Source organism: Trematomus bernacchii, unplaced genomic scaffold (genome assembly GCF_902827165.1).
Source record: "Trematomus bernacchii unplaced genomic scaffold, fTreBer1.1, whole genome shotgun sequence".
Classification (NCBI taxonomy): Eukaryota; Metazoa; Chordata; class Actinopteri; order Perciformes; family Nototheniidae; genus Trematomus; species Trematomus bernacchii.
This window is the reverse complement of record NW_022987826.1, coordinates 214,666-231,984: the sequence shown is the minus strand read 5'-3', so window position 1 is coordinate 231,984 and position 17,319 is coordinate 214,666. Positions and strand designations below refer to the sequence as shown.

Below are 17,319 nucleotides of genomic sequence, written 5' to 3'. Positions count from 1 at the left end.
TCTTCTCTTGATCACCCTCTCACTTTTCTATCACCCTCTTTCTCTTCTCTTGATCGCCCTCTGTCTTCTCTTGATCGCCCTCTCTCTCTTCTCTCTCTCTTCTCTTGCTCAGCCTCTCTCTCTTCTCTTGATCGCCCTCTCTCCTCTTGATCGCCCTCTCTCTCTTCTCTTGATCGCCCTCTCTCTCTTCTATCACCCTCTCACTCTTCTATCACCCTCTCTCTCCCCTCTTGATCGCCCTCTCTCTCTCCTCTTGATCGCCCTCTCTCTCTCCTCTTGATCGCCCTCTCTCTCTCCTCTTGATCGCCCTCTCTCTCTCTTCTCTTGATCGCCCTCTCTCTCTTCTCTTGATCGCCCTCTCTCTCTTCTATCACCCTCTCACTCTTCTATCACCCTCTCTCTCTTCTCTTGATCGCCCTCTCTCTCTTCTCTTGATCGCCCTCTCTCTCTCCTCTTGATCGCCCTCTCTCTCTCCTCTTGATCGCCCACTCTCTCTCCTCTTGATCACTCTCTCCTCTTGATCGCCCTCTCTCTCTCTTCTCTTGATCGCCTTCTCTCTCTCCTCTTGATCGCCCTCTCTTCTCTTGATCACCCTATCACTCTTCTATCACCCTCTCTCACTTCTCTTGATGTGTCTGTGAGAGAGAGAGAGAGAGAGAGAGAGAATTGTTACAGCTCAAATGCATTGCAATGACTTCCATGTTAAAAAAAGACTTTAAAAAGCTGAATGTTTTAAAAAGTATAACATATTTTGAAAAAGTTGAAAGTTTCCCCATCATGTGCTGAAAAGGCTGAATAGTTTGATATTTGAATGGTTCCTGCAGCTGAAATTAGGCTCAAGGAGTTAAATAAAGATATTAAATGTAAGTAGTAGTGAATGAATGTTTACAAACACCTGTGTGTGTAAACCCAGAGATGAAAGGTTACCATGGTGATGACTTATGATGATTTACCAACTGCAGCACTGAGACCCATTAAGAATGCATTGAGGATGACATCTGACAATTTTGCCACCTGTTCAAAAACTATGGCTCCTATCAAAAAATGACCAGACCGTGAGCATCAGGGAACCCCAATGAACTGATAAATGTTTTTTTCTTTGGTTTTGTGTGTAAAATGTTGAGATGGGAGCAGTTTGTCTAAAGTGTACTTCTCTCTGTTCTGAAGAAAGTTCCGGAAAGATTTAACCTGGGAATCAATTGGGAGCTAGGTGGACTTTTTGTCTCTTCATGCCCTCAAGAGGCATTTTGTTTAATATTTTTTCTTCATATTTTTTTATTTTCCAACCTAGGAGAGGTTTTCCTACGTTTTTCATGAAAAAATATGTCTGAGGAGTGTAGGGTTTGGGAATTATGGCAAGTTTAAAACATTTTTGGGGGAGCACTGCTGCACTCTGTTTTGAGATCAAAGCACTCTAGACTTAACGAGCTGCTCCATCCACACTAATGTTAAAATCTGAAGAAAGCCTCTTTACCAAGCTCCAAACTAAGTTAAATATCTCAAGAAGTGTAAAAGATATCAAAAATAAAAGTCAATTTTGAATAGCTGAAGGTGTTGTGATCATTTGAAAGTTGGAATGAAGTGTCTAGCTGAAAGTATGTGGAAGGAGTAGCATTTGGCGCAAAGTGTAGGAAAACAGGATTTGAAGGCATCTCCCATTGACTTCAATGTTAAAAAAAAGTGTTTAAAAAGCTGAATATTTCAAAAAGTATAAAATATTTTTAAAAATGTGAAGGTTTCCCATCGATTCCTGAACAGGCTGAATAGTTTGATATTTGAATGGTTGCTGTAGCTGAAAGTAAGCTGAAGTTATGGAGAGCCAAAGTATTGGCTGAAATAATAATAAGCGGAAAGAATAAAGATTTGAAGTACTATAGTGGAATGCTGTGGCACAGCATTCGCACTAATAAGGGGAAGAATAAAGATTCGAAGAACTATAGTGGAATGCTGTAAACAGCATTCGCACTAATAAGTACCCTGTATCAAGATTGATGCAAAACAAGTGGCATTTGACCTTTTTAGAGAGGTTTAGGAGAAAAAAACCCCGTATGGGGTCACTTGGGTGGATTTTGGTGTATTTGCCGTTTCTCTGGAACCCATTGGTCGATTTTGGTGATTGACATATTTTTTGAACCGTTAGAGCCAATAGAATCGAAGGGGAAGTTCCACATACACACACACGTTACCATTGAGAAGTGAGAGCTATGCGCACGCAGTCGAAAGCTATGTTAGGCTCTGAAAACTGAAAACTGAAACCTAGGCTCAAACTAGTATGAAGATGGATTATCAGAAATCATTTCAAAGTGACACAGACACATTGGATTAACCTTCAGCAGCGTGTTTATCGTTTTGATGCCATTGAACACAACTTTTGATCAGAAACAGCAAAAGGTCAGACAATTTGGCCGTGTTTCCTCCCTAAAGCTACGTTGTGTGATGTCTGTGTTCGCTTCCCCTGTCGCGAGTTTTGATCGCTCAGTGATGATACTTATATTTCTGTGGAATCTCAGCTTGCTAATCGATATCTTGTTTGTGCAGATCCGATAAGTAATAAGGGTATTTTATCGTGAGTTCTGTGTATTTAAAGTGTTAGAATCTTTTCGCTCAGGGCTCATTTAGACGCTTCTTGTGAGACTTGTGTTTTGTTTCGGTACAAATGGTTCGTATCGTCAGATAGCTGAGTTTCTTCCCGTTAGGTGGGTATGAAACATTAATAGGTTTTTCCCTGAGTCACAGTTTTGTGAAAAAAAGAAAAATCCCCATAGCCCCCGCCTAACAGGTTAACAACCCTGAACATTCAGAGAGCATATTGTGCTTAACCTCTACCTGGTTTAGGGGTGCAACAACTAATCGACTTAATCCATTAAAATCCATGACCAAATTAGTTGCTAACTAATTCAGTCGTCGATTCGTTGGTGACGTCATCACGTGTGTTTTATGCGCCGTTAAACTCCAACGTTATCGGTCTTTTTATCGGTACTGCCTGAAGACATATAAAACATATATGTCATATGTATTATTGCTACATAAACATTATATCGCAGTCTTAGTGTCGCCAACTCGTTTCTAATATGCAAAAAGACACAAAAATGCGTCTATGATGTATTTTCGATCTTTCCAATCCAGACGAGATGTCTCTCTCCGTCTGTGTGCGAGGGGGCGGTTTACACACTCTGCTACATGATGCATGCAACACACTGCTACATGATGCATGCACACACTGCTACATGATGCATGCAACACACTGCTACATGATGCATGCAACACACTGCTACATGATGCATGCACACACTGCTACATGATGCATGCAACACACTGCTACATGATGCATGCAACACACTGCTACATGATGCATGCAACACACTGCTACATGATGCATGCAACACACTGCTACATGATGCATGCAACACACTGCTACATGATGCATGCAACACACTGCTACATGATGCATGCAACACACTGCTACATGATGCATGCAACACACTGCTACATGATGCATGCAACACACTGCTACATGATGCATGCAACAAACTGCTACATGATGCATGCAACACACTGCGGGGATGGCGGAGAGAACGCGCTCCGAGGTGTGGTTAAATGTTACCCGTCTCGATGTGGACAATGCTCGTTACCAAAAGTGTAATAAGAGTTCAGCATGTCAGGGCGGTAACACGAGCAATCTGTCTAAACATTTAGCAAAAGTGCACCACGTTCAGACGGAGGAATGCACCGGGTTCGACTGTCTCTCTAGCAGCTCTGTAGCCCCGTCCACGAGTAACGTTTCCACGTTAGCAACACACAGAGTTAACACAATGATACAAACATGGGTTAATGATAGGGATGCCAGCGATTATTCGATTATTCGATTATTCGTTACAGTCTCCATAATCGAATATTATTTTTAAAAATCGATTTTATTAATATATTTTTTTATTAATATTTATGTTTTTCTTTTTTTTCCTGGTTTGGTTTCAACCAAAATATAGACTAATGCTAATAATAGTAATAGTATTAATAATTGTAAATGACCATTGATCACACCACCAGTTTGTTTTACTGTAAACTTGGAGGAAGCCAGCAGCGCAGAGTGCAGACTGCTGCTGCAGCCTGACACACCGACCCCGCCCCGCCCCCTCCGTCGTGGAAGGAGGCGGTTTCCTTGAGTTTATGGCAAGCGTGGAACCAGATTACAGGGTCCCGGGCCGTACTCTTATCAACTGTCTCAAAGGTGTCGATAACCACCGACGGGTGGACGGCACTTACAACTAAATCCTATCTTACCATAACCTGCCATTATATCGATAGTGAATGGGAGATGAAGAGTGCGGTTAATTTAGCTGAGGGGCTCCGCAGTGCTCTGTGCCCTCGGAAAGGGTTTTTTCGGCGGCAGGACTAATCCTTAACCGGCTGCGCTCTCGCCTACACCCATACATACATACACATAAAGTAGGCTATTTATTTAATTTATTTCAATGATGCTATTATTAATACTGTTCTACCTGAAGAGCCCTTTTGTACCATGTACACGTTCCAGTAAAAGAAAACAACGGAATACCATTTGTCAGTGTTTTTTTTTTCCTCCTCCCGGGAGGGGGGAGGGGGAGGGGGGGTGGCGATTAATCGATTAATATTCGCCAGGGCTGTCCGATCTTCGATTTTGGTCATGGTCAGTTTCTGGCATCCCTAGTTAATGATTAGAGGTAACTGAGTTATTGATTTAGTTAAAGTTTCAGCTATTCTGTTCACAGTTCTGTCATCACATTATTTAATACCATTTGTTAAAACATTGTTGTTTCTTTTGATGTGAAATATTATTTATTTAATTTAAATAAAAAGCAATGTTAATTTTGTTCACAATTTGTTAATTTTGTTCACAATTTGTTAATTTTGTTCACAATTTGTTTAGTTAATTTAATAATATTTGTATTTTTGAATCAAGTATTCATCTTTATTGTCTTCATTGTTAGTTTCCACATGCCTAAAACAACCTCAAGCTAAATCTAAAACTTGAAATAAGAGCGTTTCAGACATTTTGCAAGCCATAATAGTCCGAATAGTCCCCACAAAGAAACCCCTGATCAGTGGATGAAACAGCTGCAACATGCTAATTTTGCATACAACACAACAACAACAACAACTACAGCAGCAGCCCTCTATCTCCAGTTCTTCAGAATCAGAATCAGGTTTATCTCCAGGTAGGTTGACACGTACGAGGAATTTGACTTGATGTCGTGGTGCATACATCAAAGTAAAAACTGTTTTTAAAACACAGATAGAGAACTATTTTACGAAAACTATAATAACATAAAAAAATATAGCAGTATTTACATTGAAATGGATTTGGAATCAAATGTAAAATATTCAGTGTGCATCTGCAGCTTCACATTTCAGCGGTGCGACAGTGAAAGGAGTTTTATTTTGTGTTGCCATAAGTTAGTCTCTCTGCGTTTGTGCGCTGGGCTAATGCTAATGCTAATAATGCTAATGCGAGCAAATAAAATGGCGGCTTCACAAAACTTTTTGGGAGTTTTACGGTGCGTGGTTTGCAATCTGCCCAGCCAATCAGAAATGGGAACCTTTTTCTCCCACGAAAGTACCTGCTCTCTAGCAGGGACTGAAAAGGGGGTGGAAAGGTTCTCATGAACTAAGTTCTAGTTCCGGATGTTTTTGGTGTGAACGCGACATTTCGGAACAATACTGGGAAAAGTACTCCGGTGTGAAAGCGCCTAAGGATATCATTCGGTATGAAGTTCGGTATAAAGTTCGGTATAAAGTTCGGTATGAAGCGGTATGCCCCCAGCACTATGTGTAAAGTATCCTGTGTTTATTTATATATTTTTTATTGAAATAGTAGGTTGGTAGTAAGTTATTCTCTATATTTTATTCTGTGCGTTCCTTACATACTCTGCTGTTCATATGTATATATTTAGTGTCTATTTGTCCTTTTCTTTGGTATTTTATTTTGTATTTTATTATAGTTTTGACTCATGTGCAATGCCTTGTAAACTCGCTGCTGGAACAACACAATTGTCATATTAGGGATCAAAACAAATACATCAAATTTTTGTATTTGAATGACATTTTAACTTGTGCATCGCTTCTCAACATCTAATCATCCTATGTTTATATTTGTTAAGTAGTAAGTTGGTCTATTATATTCCAATTTATTCTGTATGCTATAGATCAGTGACCATCAACTGGTGGCCCGCGGGCCACATCCGGCCCGCCAGACATTCTCATCCGGCCCGCACGGCGGGGGTGACTGTGGCGTTGGCGGAGTGGTTAGTGCGTTCGCCCCCCACTGAAAATCGCTGGCCCCCGAAAGACTCACCCAGGGTTGCAGGTGACTTCCAGTTTGTCTCCAAACTGAATCCCCTCAGAATAATCCACTTGTCCATTTGGCACGTCTCCAATAGCGCCACAGGACTTCCCTTAAAAAACAACAACAGAAAAACCCCTTAGGATTAAATTCATCCCTTAAACATTTCTGGATATCTGTGTTTCAGAGTGTAGGAATACTCTTACAGTAAAAGTCCTGCATTCAGAATGTTACTCAAGTAAAAGTAGAAGTACTCAGGTCTTGTTCTTGAGTAAAAGTAGAAGTACTCAGATCTTGTTCTTGAGTAAAAGTAGAAGTACTCAGATCTTGTACTTGAGTAAAAGTAGAAGTACTCAGATCTTATACTTGAGTAAAAGTAGAAGTACTCAGATCTTGTACTTGAGTAAAAGTAGAAGTACTCAGATCTTGTACCTGAGTAAAAGTAGAAGTACTCAGATCTTGTACTTGAGTAAAAGTAGAAGTACTCAGGTCTTGTTCTTGAGTGAAAGTAGAATTACTCAGATCTTGTACTTGAGTAAAAGTAGAAGTACTCAGGTCTTGTTCTTGAGTGAAAGTAGAATTACTCAGATCTTGTACTTGAGTAAAAGTAGAAGTACCAGAGTGTAGGAATACTCTGTTACAGTAAAAGTCCTGCATTCAAAATGTTCCTCAAGTAAAAGTAGAAGTACTCAGATCGTGTTCTTGAGTAAAAGTAGAAGTACTCAGATCTTGTTCTTGAGTAAAAGTAGAAGTACTCGGATCTTGTACTTGAGTAAAAGTAGAAGTACCAGAGTGTAAGAATACTCTGTTATAGTAAAAATACTGCATTCAAAATGTTCCTCAAGTGAAAGTAGAAAAGTATTCTCATCAAAATATAGTGAAAGTAGCGACAGTAAAAGTAGTCATTGTGCAGATTGGTCCATTTCAGAATAATATATATGATATGTTTTATAATGATTGATCATGAAAGTGTTCTCAAAGCTGGTAAAGGTGCAGCTAGTTTGAATGACTTTGTATACTGCAGGGTAGCTTGTGGATTTACTCCAGGTGGAACTAAAGACTGATTTAACACTTGATTATATTTCACATCATTCATCCACATCTGTGAAGTAACTCAAGGTATTAAATACATGTAGTGGAGGAAAAGTACACCATGTACCTCTGAACTGTAGTGGAGTAGAAGTACACATTAACATAACATTTAAATACTCAGATAAAGTACAAGTACCTCAAAATGGTACTTGAGTAAATGTACTTAGTTACTTTACACCTCTGTATATCGCTAACTGGTACTGGATATGTATTTTGTGAATTGTGTAATTTGTAGTTTAATCTCTTAATATTTGTATGCATGCTTCTTAAGAACTACTAAGCTGTCTTTGGCTCTTTCTGCTGTAACAAATGTAAATGTCCTCCTCTGTGGGACGAGTAAAGGTATTGTACCGCTACGTGTAAATAAAATACTAATACTCACTTTCACATGTCATCCTCAAAGGGCTCCAGGCTCCAGCAGTACAGGTGATGGATGCAGATCCTCCAACAGACTCGTAGCCAACATCACAAGCAAACGTAACTTTTATCCCGTCGGGGAAAGTTTGTAAAAGTATGTCGTCGCCCTTCAGATCCATGTTGGCTCCTCCCACAGGTCTGGAGCAGTCCTGAGCTGGGGAGGGAACGTCCAGAAGTTGATGTGTAATGTAGAATCAAAACAGGACTAATGTCATATCTGCAGCGAGATTATAACCACTGACCTTGAGCTGAAAGGAAAAGGCCAACAGAGGTCAGGAGCAGGAGGAAGGAGGCCGTAAGAAGTAGAAAGTACAGGTATTTGGGTTCAACATGTAAGAAGTAGAAAGTACAGGTATTTGGGTTCAACATGTAAGAAGTAGAAAGTACAGGTATTTGTGTTCAACATGTAAGAAGTAGAAAGTACAGGTATTTGGGTTCAACATGTAAGAAGTAGAAAGTACAGGTATTTGGGTTCAACATGTAAGAAGTAGAAAGTACAGGTATTTGTGTTCAAAATGTAAGAAGTCAAAGTAAAAAGTCGTCAGAAAAATAAGTAGTGGAGTAAAGTACTGATACCAGAAAAATGTACTTAAGTACAGTAACAAAGCATTTGTACTTCCCCCTCTGGTAGTTTATTAGACATGTATGAACACACAGACTCACCTTCACACACAGGCAGCCGGCCCATCCAGCCCTCGTGGCCACACTGGATTATCGGATTTCCAACCAAATCATAACTAATAAGAGAAATAAGAAAAAAAACGTATTTGTTTTTGAGCAGATGTTTTTCCATTTAACCTGTTAAGAACAAATGACTATATCTTAACTTCTAAAAGAGTTAAATTAATAATCTTTTTTCTCAAAGCAATGATAAACCTGTGAGTTGGATGTAGAAAAGTCAGAATCAATATAGATTTTTTATATTTTAAAGTAAATTCAGATTGAACATAGCAAAAAACTGTAAATGATAGTGTCCGTCCAAAAAAAACATTACTTATAGTGAAACCCACCCTTGAATGATGGGTTAGTAGACTAAAAGCTTTAGGAATCCAAACTATAACACATAACTAGAAAATGCATTTCCTGCAGAAAATGCGTGCGAATGCTGTAAACTGTGAACATTTGTGGCTGAATTTAGCTGAAAATGCAGAAAAAGCTGAATATGTTATTAGCTGAATGGTAGCTGCTTTTAGCTACAAAAATGCAGAAAAAGCTTAATATTTAAAAGAAAAGGTTTAAAAAAACATGTATAGCCTTGATGTCCTGAAATAGCTGAATAATGTAATAGTTGAATGGTTTCTGCAGCTGAAAATAGGCTGAAGGAGTTAAATATCAGATGTAAGTAGTAGTGAATGAATTTGTATTAAGATGAGAAAAGAAAGTAAAAAGGCTTGGGAAAGCAGCAGAATATTTGAACTACAAACTTTTGAACTAACTTGATGGTGAATTATCTGTCGCCATGGCAACGGCATTTGATGACACCCCATAATACGCTTAGATGTGTTGATGGCTGCATCGTTACCAAACCTGTGAATTTTGGGCCATTTCGAGCATTTTCACTGAAATTATGAGAAAACCGTGTTTCATGGTGAGCATTGTGTTGCCATGGCAACGGCATTTTAAGAAATCTCAAAACTGTCCCGTAGATGTGTTCACGGCTGGACTGTTAGCACACATGTGAAGTTTGAGCACTTTTTGAACATTTTCATAGGAGTTATACATTACATTAGGAGGTTACATTACTCTCTCTCTTCTCTTGATCGCCCTCTCTCTTCTCTTGATCACCCTCTCAATCTTCTATCGCCCTCTCTCTCTTCTCTTGATTGCCCTCTCTCTCTCTTCTCTTGCTCGCCCTCTCTCTCTTCTCTTGATCGCCCTCTCTCTTCTCTTGATCGCCCTCTCTCTCTTCTCTTGATCGGCCTCTCTCTCTTCTCTCTCTCTTCTCTTGCTCACTCTCTCTCTCTTCTCTTGATCGCCCTCTCTCTTCTCTTGATCGCCCTCTCTCTCTCTTCTCTTGATCGCCCTCTCTCTCTTCTCTTGATCACCCTCTCACTCTTCTATCACCCTCTCTCTCTTCTCTTGATCGCCCTCTCTCCTCTTGATCGCCCTCTCTCTCTTCTATCACCCTCTCAGTCTTCTATCACCCTCTCTCTCTTCTCTTGATCGCCCTCTCTCTCTCCTCTTGATCGCCCTCTCTCTCTCCTCTTGATCGCCCTCTCTCTCTCCTCTTGATCGCCCTCTCTCTCTCCTCTTGATCGCCCACTCTCTCTCCTCTTGATCACTCTCTCCTCTTGATCGCCCTCTCCTTGCCCTCACCTGTTCAAAAACTATGGCTCCTATCAAAAAATGACCAGACCGTGAGCATCAGGGAACCCCAATGAACTGATATATGTTGTTTTCTTTGGTTTTGTGTGTAAAATGTGGAGATGGGAGCAATTTGTCTAAAGCAGGGGTCGGCAACCTTTCTGATATGAAGTGCCATTCTAAAAAAAATGTTTTATCAGCGTGCCGACGATCGTGAATTATCAACGGGACGAAAACACTCGTGAAAAGTGATGTTTAAAACTCAGTTAATGCTCATTCACTGGCGCTTCCACAAACAACAACCAACATAATTGTTACATTCAAATGAAGTAGCCTACATTATTCAAGTTTACATTAACTTTGGATAATAACATGGGAGAAATGAGCAGAAGCGCTCTCTTTTCCTCTCTCCCCCTCTCTCTCTCTCCTGACAGCTTGTCAGTATCTCATGCAGCTCACTGATCCAGTAATGAGTGACAGTGAAGAATAAATATATGTATAACTAGTTCCAAAGGTAGATAAAATAGCTAAGTGTGTTAGGTCTAACTCTTGTGTGTTCTGCTCCGCTCACCGGTCCCTCACAGCGGGTGGAGCTGCAGGATTTCTGCTTCACACACGTTGCACCGCTATGTTATTGTCATTTTCGGACACCTTAAAATACTGCCAGACTGGTGAAGCCATTTTTTTGCGAGCTTGTTTTGCTGCACACAGAGAAAAGTGTCATGTATGTTACGCCTCGCGATCTGCCTTTTTAGAGAGCACCGATCGATCGGCAGAGAGTGAGTATCGGCCGATATCGATTGCCACGCAAAAACTGGGGCATTTGTACAGCTCCTTATGGATAATGCAATTTGTGAAGTGCTTTCCTCTGTGGTGAAACGATCAGCCCTGCATTACGGAGGAAAGCGGAAGAAAGTCGCCTGGAGTTAAAGACAGTGTGGCTGCATTGCGTGCATGGCTTCCTTCTGCAGGTAACGGGGAGACGCGCTCTGGCGGCGGTCTCGTTCAGGATCCGAAAATAAAATAAATATTTTGTACACTTATTCCACTTATTCCTAGTGTGCCACTGGTTACGGTGCCGCGTGCCATTGGTGGCACGCGTGCCAGGGGTTGCCGACCCCTGGTCTAAAGTGTACTTCTCTCTGTTCTGAAGAAAGTTCCGGAAAGATTTAACATGGGAATCAATTGGGAGCTAGCTGAACTTTTTGTCTCTTCATGCCTTCAAGAGGCATTTTGTTTAATATTTCTTCTTAATCTTTTTTCATTTTCCAACCTAGGAGAGGTTTTCCTACGTTTTTCATGAAAAAATATGTCTGAGGAGTGTAGGGTTTGGGAATTATGGCAAGTTTAAAAAAAAATTTGAGGAGAATTTGAAGCACCCCTCCACTCTGTTTTGAGATCAAAGCACTCTAGACTTAACGAGCTGCTCCATCCACACTAATGTTAAAATCTGAAAAAGGCCTCTCTACCAAGCTCCAAACTAAGTTAAATATCTCAAAAAGTGTAAAAGATATCAAAAATAAAAATCAATTTTGAATAGCTGAAGGTCTTGTGATCATTTGAAAGTTGGAATGAAGTGTCTAGCTGAAAGTATGTGGAAGGAGTAGCATTTGGCGCAAAGTTTAGGAAAAGAGGATTTGAAGGCATCTCCCATTTACTTCCATGTTAAAAAAAGAGTTTAAAAAGCTGAATATTTCAAAAAGTATAAAATATTTTTAAAAATGTGAAGGTTTCCCATCGATTCCTGAACAGGCTGAATAGTTTAATATTTGAATGGTTTCTGTAGCTGAAAATAAGCTGAAGTTATGGAGTGCCAAAGTATTGGCTGAAATAATAATAATAACTAGAAAATGCATTTCCTGCAGAAAATGCGTGCGAATGCTGTAAACTGTGAACATTTGTGGCTGAATTTAGCTGAAAATGCAGAAAAAGCTGAATATGTTATTAGCTGAATGGTAGCTGCTTTTAGCTACAAAAATGCAGTAAAAGCTTAATATTTAAAAGAAAAGGTTTAAAAAAACATGTATAGCCTTGATGTCCTGAAATAGCTGAATAATGTAATAGTTGAATGGTTTCTGCAGCTGAAAATAGGCTGAAGGAGTTAAATATCAGATGTAAGTAGTAGTGAATGAATTTGTATTAAGATGAGAAAAGAAAGTAAAAAGGCTTGGGAAAGCAGCAGAATATTTGAACTACAAACTTTTGAACTAACTTGATGGTTAATTATCTGTCGCCATGGCAACGGCATTTGATGACACCCCATAATACGCTTAGATGTGTTGATGGCTGCATCGTTACCAAACCTGTGAAGTTTTGGGCCATTTCGAGCATTTTCACTGAAATTATGAGAAAACCGTGTTTCATGGTGAGCATTGTGTTGCCATGGCAACGGCATTTGAAGAAATCTCAAAATTGTCCCGTAGATGTCTTCACGGCTGGACTGTTAGCACACATGTGAAGTTTGAGCACTTTTTGAACATTTTCATAGGAGTTATACATTACATTAGGAGGTTACATTACTCTCTCTCTTCTCTTGATCGCCCTCTCTCTTCTCTTGATCACCCTCTCAATCTTCTATCGCCCTCTCTCTTCTCTTGATCGCCCTCTCTCTCTTCTCTCTCTCTTCTCTTGCTCACCCTCTCTCTCTTCTCTTGATCGCCCTCTCTCTCTTCTCTCTCTCTTCTCTTGCTCTTCTCTTGCTCACCCTCTCTCTCTTCTCTTGATCGCCCTCTCTCTTCTCTTGATCGCCCTCTCTCTCTCCTCTTGATCGCCCTCTCTCTCTCTTCTCTTGATCGCCCTCTCTCTCTTCTCTTGATCACCCTCTCACTCTTCTATCACCCTCTCTCTCTTCTCTTGATCGCCCTCTCTCTTCTCTTGATCGCCCTCTCTCTCTCCTCTTGATCGCCCTCTCTCTCTCTTTTCTTGATCGCCCTCTCTCTCTTCTCTTGATCACCCTCTCACTCTTCTATCACCCTCTCTCTTCTCTTGATCGCCCTCTGTCTTCTCTTGATCGCCCTCTCTCTCTTCTCTTGCTCACCCTCTCTCTCTTCTCTTGATCGCCCTCTCTCCTCTTGATCGCCCTCTCTCTCTTCTATCACCCTCTCTCTCTCCTCTTGATCGCCCTCTCTCTCTCCTCTTGATCGCCCTCTCTCTCTCCTCTTGATCGCCCTCTCTCTCTCCTCTTGATCGCTCACTCTCTCTCCTCTTGATCACTCTCTCCTCTTGATTGCCCTCTCTCTCTCTTCTCTTGATCGCCCTCTCTCTCTTCTCTTGATCGCCCTCTCTCTCTTCTATCACCCTCTCACTCTTCTATCACCCTCTCTCTCTTCTCTTGATCGCCGTCTCTCTCTTCTCTTGATCGCCCTCTCTCTCTCCTCTTGATCGCCTTCTCTCTCTCCTCTTGATCGCCCTCTCTTCTCTTGATCACCCTATCACTCTTCTATCACCCTCTCTCACTTCTCTTGATGTGTCTGTGAGAGAGAGAGAGAGAGAGAGAGAGAGAGAGAGAGAGAATTGTTACAGCTCAAATGCATTGCAATGACTTCCATGTTAAAAAAAGACTTTAAAAAGCTGAATGTTTTAAAAAGTATAACATATTTTGAAAAAGTTGAAAGTTTCCCCATCATGTGCTGAAAAGGCTGAATAGTTTGATATTTGAATGGTTCCTGCAGCTGAAATTAGGCTCAAGGAGTTAAATAAAGATATTAAATGTAAGTAGTAGTGAATGAATGTTTACAAACACCTGTGTGTGTAAACCCAGAGATGAAAGGTTACCATGGTGATGACTTATGATGATTTACCAACTGCAGCACTGAGACCCATTAAGAATGCATTGAGGATGACATCTGACAATTTTGCCACCTGTTCAAAAACTATGGCTCCTATCAAAAAATGACCAGACCGTGAGCATCAGGGAACCCCAATGAACTGATAAATGTTTTTTTCTTTGGTTTTGTGTGTAAAATGTTGAGATGGGAGCAGTTTGTCTAAAGTGTACTTCTCTCTGTTCTGAAGAAAGTTCCGGAAAGATTTAACCTGGGAATCAATTGGGAGCTAGGTGGACTTTTTGTCTCTTCATGCCCTCAAGAGGCATTTTGTTTAATATTTTTTCTTCATATTTTTTTATTTTCCAACCTAGGAGAGGTTTTCCTACGTTTTTCATGAAAAAATATGTCTGAGGAGTGTAGGGTTTGGGAATTATGGCAAGTTTAAAACATTTTTGGGGGAGCACTGCTGCACTCTGTTTTGAGATCAAAGCACTCTAGACTTAACGAGCTGCTCCATCCACACTAATGTTAAAATCTGAAAAAGGCCTCTCTACCAAGCTCCAAACTAAGTTAAATATCTCAAAAAGTGTAAAAGATATCAAAAATAAAAATCAATTTTGAATAGCTGAAGGTCTTGTGATCATTTGAAAGTTGGAATGAAGTGTCTAGCTGAAAGTATGTGAAAGGAGTAGCATTTGGCGCAAAGTGTAGGAAAAGAGGATTTGAAGGCATCTCCCATTGACTTCCATGTTAAAAAAAGAGTTTAAAAAGCTGAATATTTTAAGAAGTATAACATATTTTTAAAAATGTGAAGGTTTCCCATCGATTCCTGAACAGGCTGAATAGTTTGATATTTGAATGGTTCCTGCAGCTGAAATTAGGCTGAAGGAGTTAAATAAAGATATTAAATGTAAATAGTAGTGAATGAATGTTTACAAACACCTGTGTGTGTAAACCCAGAGATGAAATGTTACCATGGTGACGATTTATGACGATTTTCCAACTGCAGCACTGAGTCCCATTAAGAATGCATTAAGGATTATATCTGACAATTTTGCCACCTGTTCAAAAACTATGGCTCCTATCAAAAAATTACCAGACCGTGAGCATCAGGGAACCCCAATGAACTGATATATGTTGGATTTTTGGTTTTGTGTGTAAAATGTGGAGATAGGAGCAGTTTGTCTAAAGTGTACTTCTCTCTGTTCTGAAGAAAGTTCCGGAAAGATTTAACATGGGAATCAATTGGGAGCTAGCTGGACTTTTTGTCACTTCATGCCCTCAAGAGGCATTTTGTTTAATATTTTTTCTTAATCTTTTTTTATTTTCCAACCTAGGAGAGGTTTTCCTACGTTTTTCATGAAATATTATGTCTGAGGAGTGTAGGGTTTGGAAATTATGGCAGGTTTAAAACATTTTTTTTGGGAGCATTTCAAGCACTCTCCACTCTGTTTTGAGATCAAAGCACTCTAGACTTAACGAGCTGCTCCATCCACACTAATGTTAAAATCTGAAGAAAGCCTCTTTACCAAGCTCCAAACTAAGTTAAATATCTCAAGAAGTGTAAAAGATATCAAGAATAAAAATCAATTTTGAATAGCTGAAGGTGTTGTGATCATTTGAAAGTTGGAATGAAGTGTCTAGCTGAAAGTATGTGGAAGGAGTAGCATTTGGCGCAAAGTGTAGGAAAAGAGGATTTGAAGGCATCTCCCATTGACTTCAATGTTAAAAAAAAGTGTTTAAAAAGCTGAATATTTCAAAAAGTATAAAATATTTTTAAACATGTGAAGGTTTCCCATCGATTCCTGAACAGGCTGAATAGTTTAATATTTGAATGGTTTCTGTAGCTGAAAATAAGCTGAAGTTATGGAGAGCCAAAGTATTGGCTGAAATAATAATAAGCGGAAAGAATAAAGATTTGAAGTACTATAGTGGAATGCTGTGGCACAGCATTCGCACTAATAAGTACCCTGTATCAAGATTGATGCAAAACAAGTGGCATTTGACCTTTTTAGAGAGGTTTAGGAGAAAAAAAACCTGTATGGGGTCACTTGGGTGGATTTTGATGTATTTGCCGTTTCTCTGGAACCCATTGGTCGATTTTGGTGATTGACATCTTTTTTGAACCGTTAGAGCCAATAGAATCGAAGGGGAAGTTCCACATACACACACACGTTACCATTGAGAAGTGAGAGCTATGCGCACGCAGTCGAAAGCTATGTTAGGCTCTGAAAACTGAAACCTAGGCTCAAACTAGTATGAAGATGGATTATCAGAAATCATTTCAAAGTGACACAGACACATTGGATTAACCTTCAGCAGCGTGTTTATCGTTTTGATGCCATTGAACACAACTTTTGATCAGAAACAGCAAAAGGTCAGACAATTTGGCCGTGTTTCCTCCCTAAAGCTACGTTGTGTGATGTCTGTGTTCGCTTCCCCTGTCGCGAGTTTTGATCGCTCAGTGATGATACTTATATTTCTGTGGAATCTCAGCTTGCTAATCGATATCTTGTTTGTGCAGATCCGATAAGTAATAAGGGTATTTTATCGTGAGTTCTGTGTATTTAAAGTGTTAGAATCTTTTCGCTCAGGGCTCATTTAGACGCTTCTTGTGAGACTTGTGTTTTGTTTCGGTACAAATGGTTCGTATCGTCAGATAGCTGAGTTTCTTCCCGTTAGGTGGGTATGAAACATTAATAGGTTTTTCCCTGAGTCACAGTTTCGTGAAAAAAAAAAGAAAAATCCCCATTGCCCCCGCCTAACAGGTTAACAACACTGAACATTCAGAGAGCATATTGTGCTTAACCTCTACCTGGTTTAGGGGTGCAACACCTAATCGACTTAATCCATTAAAATCGATGACCAAATTAGTTGCCAACTAATTCAGTCGTCGATTCGTTGGTGACGTCATCACGTGTGTTTTACGCGCCGTTAAGCTCCAACGTTATCGGTCTTTTTATCGGTACTGCCTGGAGACATTTAAATCATATATGTCATATGTATTATTGCTACATAAACATTATACCGCAGTCTTAGTGTCGCCAACTCGTTTCTAACATGCAAAAACACAAAAAAATGTGTCTATGATGTATTTTCGATCTTTCCAATCCAGACGAGATGTCTCTCTCCGTCTGTGTGCGAGGGGGCGGTTTACACACTCTGCTACATGATGCATGCAACACACTGCTACATGATGCATGCAACACACTGCTACATGATGCATGCAACACACTGCTACATGATGCATGCAACACACTGCTACATGATGCATGCACACACTGCTACATGATGCATGCAACACACTGCTACATGATGCATGCAACACACTGCGGGGATGGCGGAGAGAACGCGCTCCGAGGTGTGGTTAAATGTTACCGTCTCGATGTGGACAATGCTCGTTACCTAAAGTGTAATAAG

General features: G+C 40.1%; 1 protein-coding gene across 1 annotated transcript in view; it reads right to left on the bottom strand.

Annotated features, from left to right (window-relative positions):
• The window catches only part of LOC117499346 (complement factor H-like), a 38,111-nt gene that overhangs the window by 14,400 nt on the left and 6,392 nt on the right, over window positions 1-17,319 (bottom strand). Inside the window, exons 2-5 of the mRNA XM_034151688.1 lie at window positions 8,492-8,565; window positions 8,071-8,076; window positions 7,794-7,982; window positions 6,332-6,431 (exon numbers count right to left, since the gene is read on the bottom strand). Of these exons, the coding sequence (XP_034007579.1) occupies window positions 6,332-6,431; window positions 7,794-7,982; window positions 8,071-8,076; window positions 8,492-8,516 (320 nt within the window). The 5' untranslated portion in view covers window positions 8,517-8,565. The remainder of the gene's footprint in view (window positions 1-6,331; window positions 6,432-7,793; window positions 7,983-8,070; window positions 8,077-8,491; window positions 8,566-17,319) is intronic.